The 18,344-nt window shown below is 35.1% G+C and overlaps 3 protein-coding genes across 3 annotated transcripts; 1 reads left to right on the top strand and 2 right to left on the bottom strand.

Moving 5' to 3' along the window:
* Positions 1–1,825: 1,825 nt before the first annotated feature.
* On the top strand, positions 1,826–2,878 carry PMZ (zinc finger (AN1-like) family protein). Its single transcript, XM_059596316.2, has 2 exons — positions 1,826–2,087; positions 2,214–2,878. Exons 1-2 carry the CDS (start codon positions 1,983–1,985, stop codon positions 2,661–2,663), a joined length of 555 nt encoding a protein of 184 aa, XP_059452299.2. The 5' UTR covers positions 1,826–1,982; the 3' UTR covers positions 2,664–2,878.
* A 773-nt stretch (positions 2,879–3,651) lies between these two features.
* Positions 3,652–6,871, bottom strand: LOC132181070 (uncharacterized). Its single transcript, XM_059594124.2, has 7 exons — positions 6,591–6,871; positions 5,999–6,135; positions 5,255–5,319; positions 4,740–5,170; positions 4,554–4,634; positions 4,185–4,247; positions 3,652–3,928 (listed from the first exon to the last, which is right to left on the bottom strand). Exons 1-7 carry the CDS (start codon positions 6,633–6,635, stop codon positions 3,869–3,871), a joined length of 882 nt encoding a protein of 293 aa, XP_059450107.1. The 5' UTR covers positions 6,636–6,871; the 3' UTR covers positions 3,652–3,868.
* A 1,458-nt stretch (positions 6,872–8,329) lies between these two features.
* Positions 8,330–13,349, bottom strand: LOC132180282 (ferredoxin thioredoxin reductase catalytic beta chain family protein). The gene is made up of 6 exons (XM_059593044.2): positions 13,136–13,349; positions 12,721–12,833; positions 11,141–11,190; positions 10,918–10,989; positions 8,920–8,980; positions 8,330–8,506 (listed from the first exon to the last, which is right to left on the bottom strand). Exons 1-6 carry the CDS (start codon positions 13,239–13,241, stop codon positions 8,462–8,464), a joined length of 447 nt encoding a protein of 148 aa, XP_059449027.2. The 5' UTR covers positions 13,242–13,349; the 3' UTR covers positions 8,330–8,461.
* Between the last annotated feature and the right edge of the window lie 4,995 nt (positions 13,350–18,344).

Here is an 18,344-nt window from a genome sequence, read left to right as displayed (position 1 = left end):
CGGTTTGTAAACCCTTAGATTACATTGAATGGCTAGAATTTCAAAAATTATTGATAAGTAATTTTCCCTTATTATCGTGGATCCCAATCCCTAACACTGATTTCTACTTTGGTTTATACAATAAAAACTATATAAACTTCTCACGTGTGATGTGCAATAAAAATATAAAAATTAAGATGAAGAAGGGCCAATGTCGTTAAGCACTTTTAGGCCATAAAGCAATGAAAAGGGAATATTTGAGATTTGTGGCTTGCACCCGATGTAGACCCATTTCAAAGCAAGCCATGACCATGATTTCTGTTGCCCAGAAAAATAAAATAAATTGGCATCAGGAAAGATCTTGCAAGCAACCTACTTGTATTGTATATTCATTAAGAAAATTTTGGGTATGTTGTCCTTTTTTTTAGCACAAACTTCAAAGCATATCATAAACCTTTTAAATTTTATGAAAAGGGCTTTCCACCTTTACAATTTGGCATGGACCGCTTTGTTTGCTAATTGGGTCTAGCTTGTCAATTATTTTTTGGATCCCTTTGTTTAATTTTTTAAAAATAAAAATATTAATAAACAACGTAAACCCCAATTACTCATAAAAACACAAAAAATATTTGTATTTTTTATGTCACACACATTAGACATTACCAAAGAGAGCTATTTAACTCAATGGCCTTGCCATTAGGATCCAATTGTCGTGTAACATTAGCATGGGTTAATCTATTACAGTTAGTAGTATATAGGTTACATTTTCTTTTCTAAACAAACCTGAACTATTTTTCTTTTTCCATTTTCTTATAATCGGATCGGGATTCTCTTGAGTTTGTTATTTGAAATGCACGTAATTCGGACAACTCCATAAACAACATTAATGTCCTCCTAAAGAATTTATCTTCTCAAACAATCCACAAAAGTTGTGGACAAATCAATCCATTATTGTATTAGAAAAAGAGGAAAACAATAGTTTATTGGTGAAAAGAGCGCTACCCTTTTTACCCTTTTGTGTAACTATTGAAACTTTGACCGTAAGAAAAAAAAAGAAAACAAGAATTTGTGCTACGGAATTAAATACTTTATCCTGGGAAATTTCCCGGATGAAGGGGGGAGGGATTTGAACAAAAAGAAAAGCAAGAGAATAAAAACTTTTTCGGGTCTGCAGTAACAATGTCAAGGGGATTGGATTCTCTGTTGCATCAAACCCAAGTCGACCCATGGGCTATCTTGCAATCAGCCTATAAATCAATCAAACAAGATAGTAATAGAGAACTTAAAAAAAAAAAAAAAAAAAAAAAAGAAAAAAAGATAGTAATAGAGAAAAAAAAAAAAAAAAGTTAATTGCACGTAGGATGCTACACATAAAATAATCAATTATGTTTTTAGTACATAAGTTTTTACATTTTTATTTTTTTCTACTTAAGTTTCAATTCGTATCACATATAATAGTTGACTTATGAATTGTTCTTCTCCCATTCAAATGAATTGGAGAATATTCAGTTAGTTGCACTTGAAGGGTAATTTTGTCTTTTTATTTTTTGAATTGACAAAAATATTTCTCTACTATAACTAAATCCTCTCGAATTAGTTATAGTGAAAGAATATTTTTATTAACTCAAAAGGTAAAAAGATAAAAATACTAGGCACTATAACTAATCCCGAATATTGTGGGATCCAATTCCTAAAAATCAAGTATCATCCGTGTAAAATTAACAACCGAGTGATGACATGGCATACATCACGAGGAAGTTGCTAATTCCGCGTAAAACTGTGTTGGACGGCGTCGATGGGTCTAGAAACGTCTTTCCTTGATGTTATTTCCGAATCCAAATTGGAAAACAAAGTCAGGGTGGGCTTGGCTTGGCTTGTTGGCCAATCCATCACCAAACCTATATATAAATACTGGGCTGCCTTTTTGGAACTTCCTCATATTGCTTTCCTTCTACAACGGAAAAGAATTCACAACAAAAAACAACACCGATTCAGAGAAAGACATGGGAGGAGGAACAGAAGCTTTCCCAGATTTGGGTCAACACTGCCAACACCCAGAATGCCATCAACTCGATTTTCTCCCTTTCAAATGCGACGGTTGCCGAAACGTACATACTTTCATTCATATCAGCCTCTTTTTTTTATGTTCAAATTCCCCCCTTTTTCAATTCGATGTTCAATAATAGAACCAGTTTTTTTTGTTTTTTTTTTTAATTATTTTCATGAATACACAGGTGTTTTGTTTAGAGCATCGATCGTATAGAACCCACGAGTGTCCGAAATCCGACCCCATCAGTAGAAAGGTTGTTGTCTGTGAGGCTTGCTCGATGTCGATTGAGGTTACCGGACGGGATGGGGAGGGCGAGGAGGAGATGTTGGAGAGGCATGAGAGGTCTGGGAACTGTGACCCCAAGAAGAAGAAGAAACCCACGTGCCCGGTCAGGCGGTGCAAGGAGAAATTGACTTTTTCGAATACAAGTACGTGCAAGACTTGCCAGCAGAAGGTGTGCTTGAAGCATAGGTTCCCCGCCGACCATGCGTGCGGACAGGCACAGGCGTGTAAAGGGTCGCGGAATGACAAGTTTTTGGCTGCTTTGGCTTCGAGGAATGGGAGGGATTGTTCCAAGAATGGGCGTGACTCTGCGTCTGCTACGAGTACCTCTTCATCCGTTGAAGCATATTGAGGGAGATTGAGAGATTGCGAGCATGTGTTTTTTTCTTTTTTTTTTTGTTGTACACGTGTTTGTACAACTCATTACTGTTGAAATGTTCTCATATTCTGGGTAACTCCTTGTCTGCTTTGAATAATCTTTAGTTAAGCCGAGAAGCTAATTTAGCATCACATTTATTCATGTTGCTGTTGCAACATAATCAAGTTGTATTGGACAAATTTGCACCATGTATTCCATATCATTCTTGAAAAATCAAAAAAGCTAAAATATTAACAAATAAATTAACACACAAAATACTCAGAAACTATTTTCATCTACAAATAAATTTATCAAATTTATCACATTTATATCATACCGGCGATAACGTATTTAAGTGGCTAACTATATCAGTCGATATGAAAATGTGTGAAGAATAGTATTTACTTTTTTCCAGACAATCATGGAATATGTGCAGCAGATGTTATCATATCGACATTCTCACTTATTCAATATAAGAGCATTCTCAGCAGACTCCCTATAAGGGAGTTTGTTTCCTATGTATAGGGAATATATCCAAAAAATCGCAAAAAAAGTCTCACAGTAGACTCCCTAAATAAGCCTCAATCATGAGGATCGCTACAGTGGAACCCAAAATATAGAGTTCCACTATTGCAATCCTTATGATTATTAAAATAAAAAAAAATATTTCTCTCTCTTCTCTACTCTCTCATCTCTCCTCTTTCCTCTTACAATTCTCTCTCCTCTCTCCTCTCATATATATAATATAATTAAAAAAAATAAATATTTTAATGATATAGGGAATGATTAAAGGAAACTATTGGAGTGTATTTTGACATAAGGAAGCAAAAAGTAGTTTGGATCCTTAAATGTAGGGAAAATGACGAGAAAGCTGCTAAAAATGCTCTTATAGATTAAATCTATTCTCTTCCTTCCAAATAAACAATTACGTGAAAAGAGGAATCCGAAATGAAGATGCAGTTGGAGTAAGGCAAAGAGAACAAAGAGTAGAACAATGGATTCGTTGCAACATCTGACCAAGGTTCAAACTAAATAGTTACATGTTTCACTAATGCAATCGTCCGTATCCTGTGTACATACAAACTGGCGAAATCAATTTTTTCAAGCAAATGAATTTCATCGTTTGTCCATATTTACCAAGTTATACGGTTACAGAAATAACAAATACTCTCCAAAATAAAACCATTGAACAATTGCAGTTATGGTTGTTGCTGTCTCGAACGGGGTAAGAGAGCAAGAAGAATCTTCTTCCTGGGTCCCTGTGTCAAGCAGCTTTTGTGAGAACAGACTAATTGACTTCCATTAGACATTTTGACATTAATTAAGGATGGTATGAAAGTCAGTTCATGGTGTTAAAGGAGAAGAATAACAAGGTTATGATAACGTAGCGGTTCAAGCCAGTAGCTTTTTAGACAATAAACCACAGTTACCACATGATACTAACAGAAGTAACTTTTGACAGCAAAACAAACTAAACAAAATTTCTAAAATTTTCTCAGAGTGAAATGACAGTACCATTGGTATCCCCATATCTTTGAGGTCCTTATCACCCATCTGCTTCAATGCAGTCATGTCCACCTATAGAACAGATAATTCAAGTATTAAGATGTTTGTTTGTGCATTTCCAAGGTTTATCATTGTTCCCCATGGTTCTTCATTTTTCTTTGCTTAGAACATAGACCACTACCACAGATCCTACTTGCTTTCTCAGAAATCATATCACATTGGCTTATAATTTTCATCCAGAATATGATCAAAACAAGGGAAGCACAGACATTCCACCACTAGTCAGGAACTTATTATTATTATTGTTTTTTTTTTTTTTTTTGATAAGTTTTATTATTATTGTTATTTTGAAAGAATTGATAGAGGCAGCCAACTTACCTCTTCAGCCCGGAAAATAATGTTATATTTTCCTAAACCAAGTGATTGCAACAGGCCAGCAACAGTGAGAGGATTCTCAACCTGTACCACAAATGAAATACAACCATTAATGCGGACCATTTCAAAAATATAAACCAGCTCCTCTAAAACCAAGCTGAAGCGGTGCAGCAGAAAGGAAAATCATACCATATGAGAACTTCTCTGTCCAATGTCACTCCTTGGAGCGAGCTGTGTGACTGGCTTAGAAGTTTCAGGAGGACCTTTCACCATTAAAGATGTCGAGCTCGTTGGCCTATAAGCACCATTGTTGCTCAAAAACCATCCAGTTCTTGACACGTCAGCTGCCCTTGCTGATGGTACTTGGCGCAGCTCATCAAAATTTCTTGGTGGTGAGAGTTCCCTAGAAGCTTTCAACTGAGATCTTTCTGTGGGTGGCATTTTCCACGAAGGACTACCTGTTGGTTCAGACCTTAGCTGCAGCATGTTACGACTTGATGAAGGCTGAATTTTTGACAGCTTTTTGCGCCGGTCCATCTTCCTGCGCTCTTCAGCAGCCCTATGAATTAGCCGTTTGTGCATCAGTTTCAATCGGAGATCGTTCCGACTAATCCCCGAATCTTCATTCATATCAGGGTGCCATAGTCAGGTCAAAGAAATCATATAAAGACTATGGTATAATAAAGAAAAACTTATATACGCACAAGATTGGTTGTCACCATGCATTCCATTGCCACCCCAACTCCGGTTAATACCATCTCCTCGCTGCCTGTAAAAGTTATACCACCCATCAATATAAAACTAGAAACAAATTTTCTGATGACTGAATCAGAAACATAGGTATCTAAACCTTGGAATGCCACAAACAAAACCTTGAGCCCTGTTTAATATGAAATTAGGCTTTCTGGTAAACCCCACATCCTCTTCGGTTTATAATAAACGGTGGGAAAAAGGAAGGAATTAAAATGTATATTTTTATTTTTTAACATGTTGTAACTAATTAAAAGAAAACACCGCACTAGACCATTTTTACCCTGGTGGTTAGGTTTTCAAATGACTATTTACAGGATCGCTAGCTAAATCACTGGCAGTGGCACTACGGTGCTTTATGCAAGAAGAAGTTGAAATGAATTCCAAGACTGACCCCGGCTTAACTAAGTAGAGTTCATTTGAGGAAACCAAATGGAAATTTATCCTAAGAATCAAAGTCATATTTCTTCTCTTTCCCACTAATTTTGCAGTAGCCAAACAAAGCATCAAGCTTCTCCTATTTTCCCTATACAATTATGAAATATATTTTCAATGTCTTAAGAGCTGATGCAGCCCTTGCATAAGGGTCAACTGACTACCTTCATTTACTGCAAAATCTCTAAAACCATCAACCTAGTAAAATAAGCCAAGCTACACTAAAATCAGTTTAATTCACAAGGAAACAGAACAACACACACCGCTTGTTTGTAAACAACATCGAACCATCAGCACCACCCCCTACTCTCTCTCTTCTAAACTGTTTGCTTCCGGTCACTGCCTTAGTATCAGTGTGTGGATGCACATAGTCTGAATCCCTTCCTCCCCTATTTACCACCTGCAAAAACATTGAATCTCACAAACTTACTCACACAAACATTCAACCAAAACCACACACACCCACACACAGAGAAAAGCACATACAATAAATTAAACTCAATTTAATAAACAAAAAGCTGAGGTCACTTCTCCAAATACCCTAATCCGAAAACTCATTAATCAATTCATGTACACTAAAAAAAATGTATGCAGAGTGGAATCACACAACAAGCTTGAAGTTATGATCACCAGAATAACCCTAAAACCTAGTTCGTAAAACTCTAATACTCGTCTCAAGTTGGGTTTTTTTTTTTTTTTTTTTTTTTTTTAAAAAAAAAGCTTCACTTTCTCTTTTCCCACGGATTCCCAGCAACCAAACAGTCGGTAATCCATCTAACAAGCTTAAGAAAAAAGAAAAGGAAACAAAGAAATTCATATTCGTATTTGAACATACATATACGTGCATATACATACCTGGCCAGAGCGACCGAGGGTGATTGTGACACGTGGCTTCGACATTTTCCGAAAGCGTAACAACTAACAATGGACCTTCAGAGAGATTTAGGAGAGTCCCATCTTACGATATATCAACTATTGGAAGGAAAATCGAGTCGACGAGATCAACCAATGTTCTGAAAATGATTCGAAAACCTAATTTTGTTAAATTGCCAGGAAGAAGAAGAAAAAGAAGAAAGGAAAAGAGAGGGCAATGGGGATGTGGTGTCAACCGGTCAAGACAATATACTGGACCTTTCTTGGAGGTTCTCACATCAAAAGGCAAAAGCCCAGTTCAGACCCGAAATGAATAGATAAATGTATTAAAGAAACAAACCTCAGTTATATATATATAAATGCTATAGTGCAATAAAAAAATTATTTTTGCGTCTTAGGCAGCACGAGGTCATAGGCCCCATCTTTAGTTGTTGTGGCCCTATCCACTGATGGACCTATAGCTTTTTGCCACCTAAGACTTTTATGTGCCAAAAATGGTCTTTCTATTGTACTATAACATATCTATTTTTTTTAACAAGGGTTTGGTTAATTTGACATGGCCCTCAATAGAATTAAGGTGAAATGAAAACGTAAGTATATACGTTGAGTCACTCACCTTTGAGTAAAAAAAAAAAACAGAAAACTTGTCCATTTGACGTGCGATAACTCAGTCAATTTTATAGCCAAAACGGTTATGATAAAAAAGTTGTTTAGTCTCCGAGGATTAGCAATCCATGCATATAAAACAAGAGCCATTGTTGAGTCCAAAGTGATAGGTTTGTAGTTTGTAGATGTAGAATAACTCATATATGCAGTGGTGGTACTCTACTAAAATGTAGGAAAAAGTTTATATACATTGCTCAAATTATCACAAATTAAAAGTTTAAGAAAACATTGTTAATTGAATGATGATTTGTAAGGGAGAATGTGAACGTTTTCCTAAAATGTATAATTTCATAGTGCTACTAGGGATATTATAATGTTTACTACAAGTTCTTTGCAAACTAACCTAATAGTTTACCGAGGTATTTACTATATCAACCACTAAAATATGTACGGCCATATAATAGTTTACATAATACTTATCATGTTTACAAATTAACATAGCATTTACTATATTAGCTATTGAAATATGGACCGTCAAGTGACAATCCATAAGATACCTACTCCTATAACATGTAAGACAGTGATTCCTTGCGTGTTTTGCCCAATAAAGGAAAGGAAAGGAAAGGAAAGAATAGTTTCATTAATTAACTTCTTTATTTCAATAGTTTTTTTTTTTTTTTTGGGAGAGTTCTCCATTTCAATAGTTACTTCTTGATAACCGTGTACTAATGGAAGTCCTTTTATTCCTTTCTTTTTTCTTTTTTCTTTTTTAAGACGTGCACGAATGAAGTCACTGCCATTACCATAGGAATAGTAAATGAAAAAAAAGTCCAAGAACCGAAAGGAAGCACTCTATCGTCAGGAATGGACCCAGCTATCTCGTATCTTGGGGATGCTAAGCAGTTACTTCGTTGGTGGGGTTGATGCCAATGCCAAGAGCTCGGGGCCCCCAGCGTTTTAGTAAAGTTCCAACCACTGCTCTGCCGGCACCTTTTCTTCCTCCTTTCTTCTCCTTTTCTTCACCCTTATTTTTTAGTGCATGAATTGGCATGGTAGGAAAAGGGTATGGATGCAGTGAAACGTGTGGCATTGAAAACTACGGAGAAGCATTCGAATCAAAAAGGGAAAGGCAGATATGGCCCCTGATTGGCGTATAAATATACATACAATGATGATTATTTTTTTCATTTTCTGCCAAATACAAGTGAAGGCTGTCTAAACAAGAAATTATGATACACTACATCCAGTTACATATTTGCTGTTGATTCTCTGATCTCATCCAAGGAGATGGTCTGCAGTGGCAACATAATGTTTGGTTTGTATTAGAGAAGAAACAAAATTCTAATTACAGCATGTATAATTATAAATACACTGAATGGAGGAACTTTATAGTAGTAGTTGTTGTTGCAGAATGATAATGATGCAGCTGCGGCAGCAAAACAACATAAAATGCGTTTGTGTTTGTGCGTGTAAATGCATACAGGTAAGTGTGCATAAATGTCTATAGACTATACGTATGCATGCATCTGTCTAATCTTTCAGTCTTCTAACATTCTGAAAATTTTCATGCCAATTCAGTACCATAAACAAACTCCAACATGCGAAGTCCAACTTAAGAAAAGCCACTTAATATTTTGCTCCCATTGATATAATGAGTACCAAATCAAAGTAAATCTGGTGAATCAAAAATGGTGTAAATAATTACCTGCTCCTTGCCAGCAAAATCATTGTCGGGAGTGAGAAAGAGCATGCAGTGGCACTCCTTCCTGACAAGGCAATCATTTTTTAGTTCCAAAAACCAGATTTATATACATATATAATGAGTTGAAGCAAATGATGATCTGTAATAGCTAGCAAGTTCACATGTTAGAGATTTAGATGAGTTGATACACTTGCGATTCTCAAGCCATGTTCAAGAAAAAGCAACTTCTATCTTTTAACAGCATTATATCTTACCATTTAGTTAAATCCATTCTTGAGATTTCAGCAGAAAGCAAGTTTTCAAGCAGTCATCTAATTCCTGGAAAAGACATTATGGCAGACCAATATCGGGTTCGAAATGTTTATGAACTCTCTACAGAGCACCCATGGCTTAGACATGAGATATATTAGCATATTCATCAAACAAATACAGAAAAAAAATCATATTGAAAACATTCCTAACCCACCGGCCCCTTCCTTCGTAGAGCCGTGTATTGTAAGTGATCCAAAACCTGCCCAGAGCAAGCCTTCCATAGAGGCAAACGGTTGCTTAATTACAGTATTGATTTCAGAATCTGTATATTTTGTGCTAACTCTGTTAAGTATTGTCCAACAAATTGTTTATCAATGACAGAAGAATATAAATCTTGATTCTGTCAAAATTCATATAGTATAAGCTGACTTTGTCTTTCTGACAAAAACAGAAGATACAAATTATTGTATGAATTCTATGACGCCATACAAATATCTCACCCACATACACAATATTCAGCTGACATTAAAAATTATTGGCATTTAAATTTACTTGGAGCAAATCTGCATTCCAATAAGATTCAAGAAAGTCTGATACATGCTGCCACCCACAGCCACCCACATCCCAAACCGGGACAGCTAATGAGTGGCTGTAAGTAGTAATTCAACAGGAAAATTTGTTTGACTTGAAATTTTTTCGCTTCCTCTAAGGTAAGCCTTCCAGCTAACAATTTACTGAGCCCAATAATACTAATGACTAAAACCCTCCACTGGCTATGACTGCTACTAATTCCAAAAGAACTTAAACTGCTATGGTTCTGCAAAGAATTCAACTAAAATCAACATTTTTTTTCTCCAAACTCTTCTTATTACATATATGCTGTCTCACTATTAAATCTAAGTGTACATCTTCTGTAAGCTAATTGGACAAAATTATCTTCCTTTGCTAGCTCAACTGACATCCAGAGTACTAGTGAATTAATGTGTTTTGTGGCACAAAAGGAAACCACCAAGCTACCTAACTCCATGCAGTTGCATTTCTATAGATCTAATCATGTCTTGTCTTACTCATCCTTGTAGATAGACTAACCCAAACTCCATGCCGTCGGGCCAGAGACTTTGACCCAACCTAAGGTGAACCTTCGGTACTGGTAAATACAATTATATCTTCTCTAACGGTTCTCACACTTTACATATCCTAGATAAAGTTAGTTTGCGCGTGCGTGAATGTGCGCATGTCAATAGATATTAGATATAAACAGTACCAATTTCTTTTCTTAACCCAAAAATCCCAAGATATGCTTTCTTTTAGACAAAAAAGAACACGGGGAAAGAAAATCTACTTCTCCTTGGAAACATATCATCATTTACCAACATTATTTAATTTTCATGTCCTCACTGACCTAAGGTTTAAAAGTACAGCTCACAAGTGAACTGCAACTACTAATTCAATTTCAAAATTCCAATGGCGAAAATATTCAAAATTATCGCCATAAATTCTATGCCAGCCCATCAAGCTCTTTTATTGCATAACAAGCACAGTCAAAACTCCCCATTGGAAGTTTAGCAACAGCAAGCAATCATCCTTGAAAAACACAGGAAGTTTACCTTTGCTTTCATCAACTAAGTACCAACAATCTTATGCTCATAAGGATTACAACTATGTTAAAAAACAAATCTACAACGTACAAAATAATTGTGTGTGTCTCAATTTGTTGCATATTATTTTAAAATAATAACAATAATCTACCTTTCTCTCATAGGAACGCATGGACAATTCCAGAAACCCTGCCCAGCCTCAGCAGGTTTGTCATCATAATGCCTGAAACAAAATAAGCGCATACTTGGATTATGACATGAAAGAATAAAAACTAATATTGAACTTATGAAACAGTTAGGAGTTCCAATGGACGCATGCGACAAAGAGAAGAAGATCTGGTAAAGAACAAGAATCAAAAAGAGTAAATATTTACCGACAAGGGCAAAGTGGTGCACCCAACGAATCTTTGTGGTCAGCCAAGCCCTGTTTAAATTTGAAGATAAGTTCGTTTGCAAATATTACATCAAACTAATGTTCCCAAAATTAAGAGAAAAGGTAGACGCAGTGGAAAGACTGAAACAAAGAAGAGCAACAAATAGTGAGGTGAGTTTAATATTAAAAAATCAGATTGGAAAATATATGCATCATATTTAATCATGTGCATTCTTATCAAGCACAAATCTAACTATTTCACCATCCAACAAAACAGGTCACACCAAGTCTTCCAAGTCTACAATTTAGATCTATCAAATTGTTCAATGGAAGTCAATTTCTAGATTTTGCAAAAACCCTATATTAACAGGGAATGAACAATTACACTCAAAGTAGAACAAGAAGTTGTCACTCCATCTTCCGTTTAATAGATAATTAATTGATTGATTCCAACAAATCATTTTACAAAAAAAAGTATACACATGCACACGCAGAGAAGCACATATACACACAAACAAGCAAAGTTCTGACCATCAACTGCTCCAACATTTATATAAACATATATAGACCTGGGAGATGAAAAACAGACTACAATTTGGTGTATTCTCCTCCCTCTCACCAATGATGTTATGCTCGTGTGCTTAATAAGTAGTTATTATGCATGCATACATCATCATTCAAAATTATTTGATGGAACTTAAGTTACACAAGTTTGAAGGTGAAGGGCCATCAGACTGCAGAGGGGAATCAAAATTTGAAGGGACTGGAAGGGTTATCCGAGAGAATAAAACCCCTTAATCTTGGCTCTGTCCTGAGATTCGAGTAGGTAGGCGGCACAAACAGAATCTCTATTCTAAAAACAGGAGACAAAATTGAACATTAAAGTAAACACAAAACTTGACACTTGATAGCAAATCAATGGTAAGACACTGATACAAGTTTTTCTTTGCTAAAAGCAAAACAAATACAAGTTCTTGTAACGACAAACCTCCTTTTGTTATCGACAAGATATCATAATTCACAAGGCTAAGGAAAATCCTCATCTCGTAAATATATTCTGGCATTCGTCAAACGCAATATGTCTTATTCTACAGTCTTACATAAATCTTGTTGCCATTCGCACTATTATTCAAACTGAAAAGTCCTTAAATTACATTCCGATTTGCTAGATTCGACCCTCAAATGAAGTAACAAAAAAAATACAGATACTGATGAATAATGTCACACACAAATGAGAAAATAAACACATGGATTCATTATCTATTAAATCACCCTTTTTTTCCAAAAACGTAAACTAATTGTGAATATAATCATTATATTAACATTCTAATCCTCTCCTCATGTGTGAGCTCAAATTCTCCCTCAATCTAAAGCTCAATACGTGAAATATTTATGTGAAATGGGAGGTGAATTACGGTTGAATTCAAGAATTCTCTCCGATATCACGCAAATTGCAAAATCATCAGTCATCCAAAAAAACTTAAGTAAATAAGAAATGATAAATTTAATCATTTATCTAACATTCTAACAATATCAATCTTCATAATAGCACGGCAAATTCGATCCAGTTGCGACACATACCTTGATAACAACAGAAGTCACTCCCTTGTCGACACAGAAGTATGTCCCCGACTTCCGCGCATACTGCTCGGAGAACTTCCTCATTATCTCCACCGACTTCTCCGAAGGTTCCACTGAAACAACCACCAATTCAAATTCCCTTAACAATATAACATTTCCCTTTCCTTTTTTTCCGTTTTCCATCAACAATTTAACATTGAAAACTTCTTGTGTTGAACATTACACACTAAAAAAAAAACCTATCTACTCTAAAAATTGAATTAAATATCAATAAATAAGCTCGAAGATGAAGTGGAATTTTAATACAAGAACTTCCAAGTCAGTGTAAATTAGATTCAAAGCATGGCCATTAGGTTAAGCAATTAATCAAAAAATTTAAAATAAATAAATAAATAAACGAGGCGGTATTGGTTACCTTGGGCTCGAACGACAAAACGGTGACGGGAGCGCCCGAGAGGGGACGTGAATGACGAAATGCCAAAGGTGAAGGAAGAGGAAGCTTGAGCTTGAAGCGTCATCATGGCCTACGATTACTGCAACAATAAGCACAACTCTTCTATGTGACCCAGCGAGAGCGAGAGCAGCGAGCGAGAGAGAGAGAGAAGGCTGTGAATTTTATTATTATTATTATTATTTTTTGCAGATTTGTTTTTTAATATATAGGTTGTGTGTAATTTTGATATTATGATTTGGTTAAAGCAATGCCCGCCACTCGTTGTGAATATCGGCCTAGGAATTACACACACCACCCGGTGCTCTCTGTTGGGCCTTGGGCCTGCTTTTGAGGTGTAGTTTGGTTTGTGATGCCACGTTTCACGTCTAATCTTTTTTGACCAAAAATATCCTAACAAGTAACAATGAACCCAATCCTTAAAAAGAGTCGAAAATCTTGGGCCAATGGATAATTGCATTGGTGTCCGGATGTGATAAAGAGACATTTGACAAATTTATCCGAGCAATTTAGGTTCAGAATCATCAAAATTGAAAATTTGTATCATTTTCAACCTACTGATGTGTCGTATTTTAAGTTATTTTTTTTAAGTAATTAACATAAAAAATTATTTAAATTAATTACTTAAAATACGTCCCATTAATCGATATAAAATGAGCGTTGAGGACAAGCATTAATCTTTTGAATTTGACAATTTGTAAACTTGATTCTAAAATTTGGTCTTACCTAGCTATGCTATGCAAGCTGATAGTGTGTATTTGAGAATGGAACCCAAATAGGCTAGCTGCTTCAATTATGAAGCTCCGAGGCTCCACCTTTATGAATAATAATAAAAAAAACTGCTGTTTAGGACCCAGAAGAAGGGGGGCTTGGGAGATGGGAACTTGAGCTTTATGGCTATGGAAGAATGATTGCAAAAGAGTTTGAGAGCAATAGGCTATAGATTTATTTATACAAGTCTATACGTATCAGCCATTCACCAACATTAAGATCGAGGGGAGTGACTTTTAGTTATAACCACTTAGTTTTTGGAGACGTGGGAATGAAAAGAGAGGAGCTGATCAGAATCACATGGGATCATGTCCTGGGGTTGAAGGACTAGTAGCCTTTATTGCTTTGTCTATTATAGGATGTTTTTAATAAGTGAATAATTCAGAGATCCAACTGCAAAAGGATCCCGACCGGCGACCAAACCATCTCTGTCTTTGATTTTTTTTTTTTTTTTTTTTTAATACAATTTTTATGATCACATGGTCAAAAGCAGCAAGCCCTTCATTTTGCTTAATTTCCTTCATTTGGACTAAATCCATGCTTGCTTGATTTTGAAGGTGAATTAAATTCCTCTAATCGCCGTGATTCCCTCAACCAAACAATTGAATTTTTTAGGAACAATAACTTATTCAACAATCTAACCCTCTTTGTACCAGCAAATTTGACTTTTAATTTCATGTAATTTTTTTTTTAATTACATGCCCATTCTTATTACTAGTGGGAAACAATGTTTATCCACATGCCCAGCGAATTTGCAAGCCAAACTTGAATTTTTAAATAAAATTGTGAAAAGTGTGGTGGTGGTTGCCTTGAATATCGAATTTACATGCCCGGATTCCGTTCGGTTTTCGGCAATACTTCCTTTATTGTTGACTTTACCGTATGGGGCTTCTAACCGACCCATTTTGCCATTGTGTACCGCTTCGTGCGGCCCTTAGAAAGGCCTATATCCTTTTTTGGTTTAATTGCCTACTGTTTATTTCTATTTTCATCAATGTATTGTCTTTCCATTTGAGTTTTGTCATTGGGGAACTCACTTTGTTTCGTCTGTTTTCTCCCCTGTAACCCTTGTCCCATTATTAAATAGAAAAAAAAAAAAAATTGTGAAAAGTGTTTTGTTTGAAAATCAATTTGAATAAAAATGGCAGTTTAATTTAAAAGATTTGGCTTAGGTGCTGATAAAAGAAAAACTATTGTATATGTGTTAAGCGCGCATTGTAGTTTTTTTTTTTTTTTTTTTTTTTTATCAATGGTCGACATTTAATTTCATTATTTTTCTTTTTTCATAAAAAAAAAAAACTTGGAATCAAATATACATCTTTTAAAAACTACTGCACACACATACACTTACGTTTTAAATTCATTATATATTATTATTATTATTATTATTATTATTAATTAGAAAGTGTAACCTGGCGCGGTTGGTTCCAAATTCTTGCCAAAAAGAATATTCGAAAATACGGTGAATTGGCTTCCTCTGAAATAGCTAGGACAAATCTCATGTGCCAAAAAGTCTTCCATTTTCGTTGCAGTATCAACAAAGGTGGATAAAAAGTCATCAATTCTGTACGATTTAAGGTTCACAGCACATCAATCTGTCCCATGGGTACTCTCTCACGCCATGGAAGAGTTTCCATATATGTTGTAAAATCTAATCACACAGCATAAGCATATACCCAAGAGTAATGCTAGTTAAAAACCACACTTAATTAATTTTATCTAACTATTAATTCATCTTCGTGACGTGATGGCGTCAATTAATTTTTAATTTTTCTTTTACATTGTCACGTGAGATAGTGATATAATAAAAGCGTGCATAATTTCTAGCATTAGTGCTTGATCTATATTTTGTTTTCATTGTAATACTGAAGAAGAATTGAAACAAGTAGTATATATAGATACAACAAGTACTGATCAGGGATCATTCCAATACAATAAGGTACGTACGTGATAAATCATGCATGTTTTAGCCATATTCAATAAAGGATTATACGTTAATTAGAATATTAAATTAACTGAGTAAATCGGTTTAAATTTTTGCAATATTTTATGTAACTTATTAAAGAAAAATTTAAACCTATAATGGAGAGTGTTAGTCAAACAAGAAATCAGAATTTCAATTTTCAAAGACGTACAGTATGTTGCCAGCCTTCCAAATTCATTTCCAAAGACCCTATAGACTCCTTTGATTCAAACTTTTGAGAACTTTTTGTAATTGATTAATGATTCCTTCACTTTTTTGATCAATCATCGTATTGAACATTTGCCATTTTTTCTCCATGACTATATATGTGCACCACCTGGTTTGCTTTTATAAACACACATGAAGAACCTAAATTGACCCGACAAGAACAGATCGATATATAGATGTAATCATGCTGACAAACTAATCAACTCGCTAGTACATTGCATGCATGCCCTAACGAATTTAGAGACACGCAAAAAGCACCATCTTGGATGATATATATTCATGACATATTAGTAATCAAATCACAATTTCCAAGCATATAAAACCATTAATTAATGAGAAACTTTCGAAGATTAAACCCATATATATATATATATATATATATATATATGTGAACATTGTCAAGTGAAATAAATCTTAATTAAGGATCAATTTCATCTAATTACAGCATTTTTTGAGAGAGAAATATCATAATCAAGTTAAAGTAGTCTGTAACTAGCTATCATACAGGTAATGGATCCGTTTAGCTAAGATATATGAATCAAAAGTGCTCTCTCCCAGCATACAAGTCTGGCACAATTGTCAACCTAGCTAGAAAGTACTAAAGATCCAAGTTTTAAGGTCATAATTCAAATCATCACCACCTAATTATTGACATCAATCAGAAATATACACTCCACATGAAAGAGAGAGCCCTACTTGATGCTCCAAGAAGATATTTGTTTTATCTGTTCTTTTCTTTTTCTGTTCTCCTTTGTTTTATCATTTACTCACTGTTTATAGTGCAAAATCTCACTCAACCAAACTGACAACCCCCCTGGCCACCCCAAAAAAAGAAAAAAGGAAAATATAAGCATTATTAATTAGTGTTTCTTACGCATTCACTTGCGCATATATCCCTGCCTACATATGATAATAGATTCAGGTATAGCCAGAAAGTCTGATTCAAATATTCCAAGTATTAATAATCCTTCTCTTACTTACTAATATAATCAACCGAATTAATAAGCTATATATATAATAGATCCAGAAACAGAAACACAGTAAATGAAATATCCTATCATCAACATGGAGAAGCTAGTTTGCATGGCACCAAAGTTTTCAGCATTCAAAATCCAACACTACGTGGGTAATTGGGATTCTCTTAGATTTCCATAAGAAGTGCAAAGATTCCAAACCATAACATGTATATATCTCAGTAAATTAATCTGATAGATCTGACTGAAAAAAAAAATCAAGCTAAAATCTCTCAGAAAAGTAAAAACTAGAGACACTTTCAAACATTAGTGGATCGATATATTAAGACAAGTGCATTAAGTTGCACGAGAACAGTTTTCCACATAAACAAATAAAGGAGAACACATAAAAGACCATAACTTCTCAGTTGTTCAAAAACCTAAAATAAAACCAAAAACAAAGAAAACCATAAAGCTAAAACTAGCTAAGCAAAAGGAAGAAAGAGAAGATATATAGGTAAAAAGTTGAGTAATTAATTTGCTTGGTGAAGCAAATTATGATCGGAATCGGACCAGGATGCTTGATTCCCCAAAAGCAAAGACTTTGGAAGTCTTAAAAGGAGAAGACCCTTCACTCAAAACCAAGAAGCAAGCTCGATGAAGAAATTGCTAGGACTTGTTTTGCAAACCCATGATGGTGATGATGATGACGACGATGTTTCTGACCTTTCTGTTTCTTTTTCTTCCTTCTCTTTCGTGCAGGTGGAAATGATGATGATGATGCCTTGAGGCTTGTGGGGTAGTTGAGGAGGGCAAAAGAGAGGGTGGTGTGGGAACAATGATGGCGATGGAGAAGGTGCGCAGAGGACATGATGATTGCTGTTGGGTCTGGCGTTGAAAGAAAGGCAGGAGATTCAAGGTATTTTGTGCTCTCTTTCTCTCTCTCTCTCTCGCGCGCTGTGTCAGAGATCTAAAAGAGAGAGAGAGTGAATGATGATAATCATGAAACCCAAAACTTTAGAGAAATATATATATATATATATATATTTGAAGAGCTAGCTCCAACCCACATCAGTGCGCGTGTGAAGTGAAGTTCCAGTAGGGCTGACAAGACAACTATATATCTAATATATATCAAATTCTCATCGGAAAAGAAAAAAGCCAATAAAATAAAAAATAAAAAAAAAAGATAAATAAGGCAAAAATATGGCTGAGATTGTTGATTTTCAAAGCAATTTTATGATTAAAATTTGTAATT

This window comes from Corylus avellana, chromosome 5 (genome assembly GCF_965113065.1).
Source record: "Corylus avellana chromosome 5, dhCorAvel1.hap1.2, whole genome shotgun sequence".
NCBI classification, from domain to species: Eukaryota; Viridiplantae; Streptophyta; class Magnoliopsida; order Fagales; family Betulaceae; genus Corylus; species Corylus avellana.
This window is presented reverse-complemented; position numbering and strand designations above follow the sequence as displayed.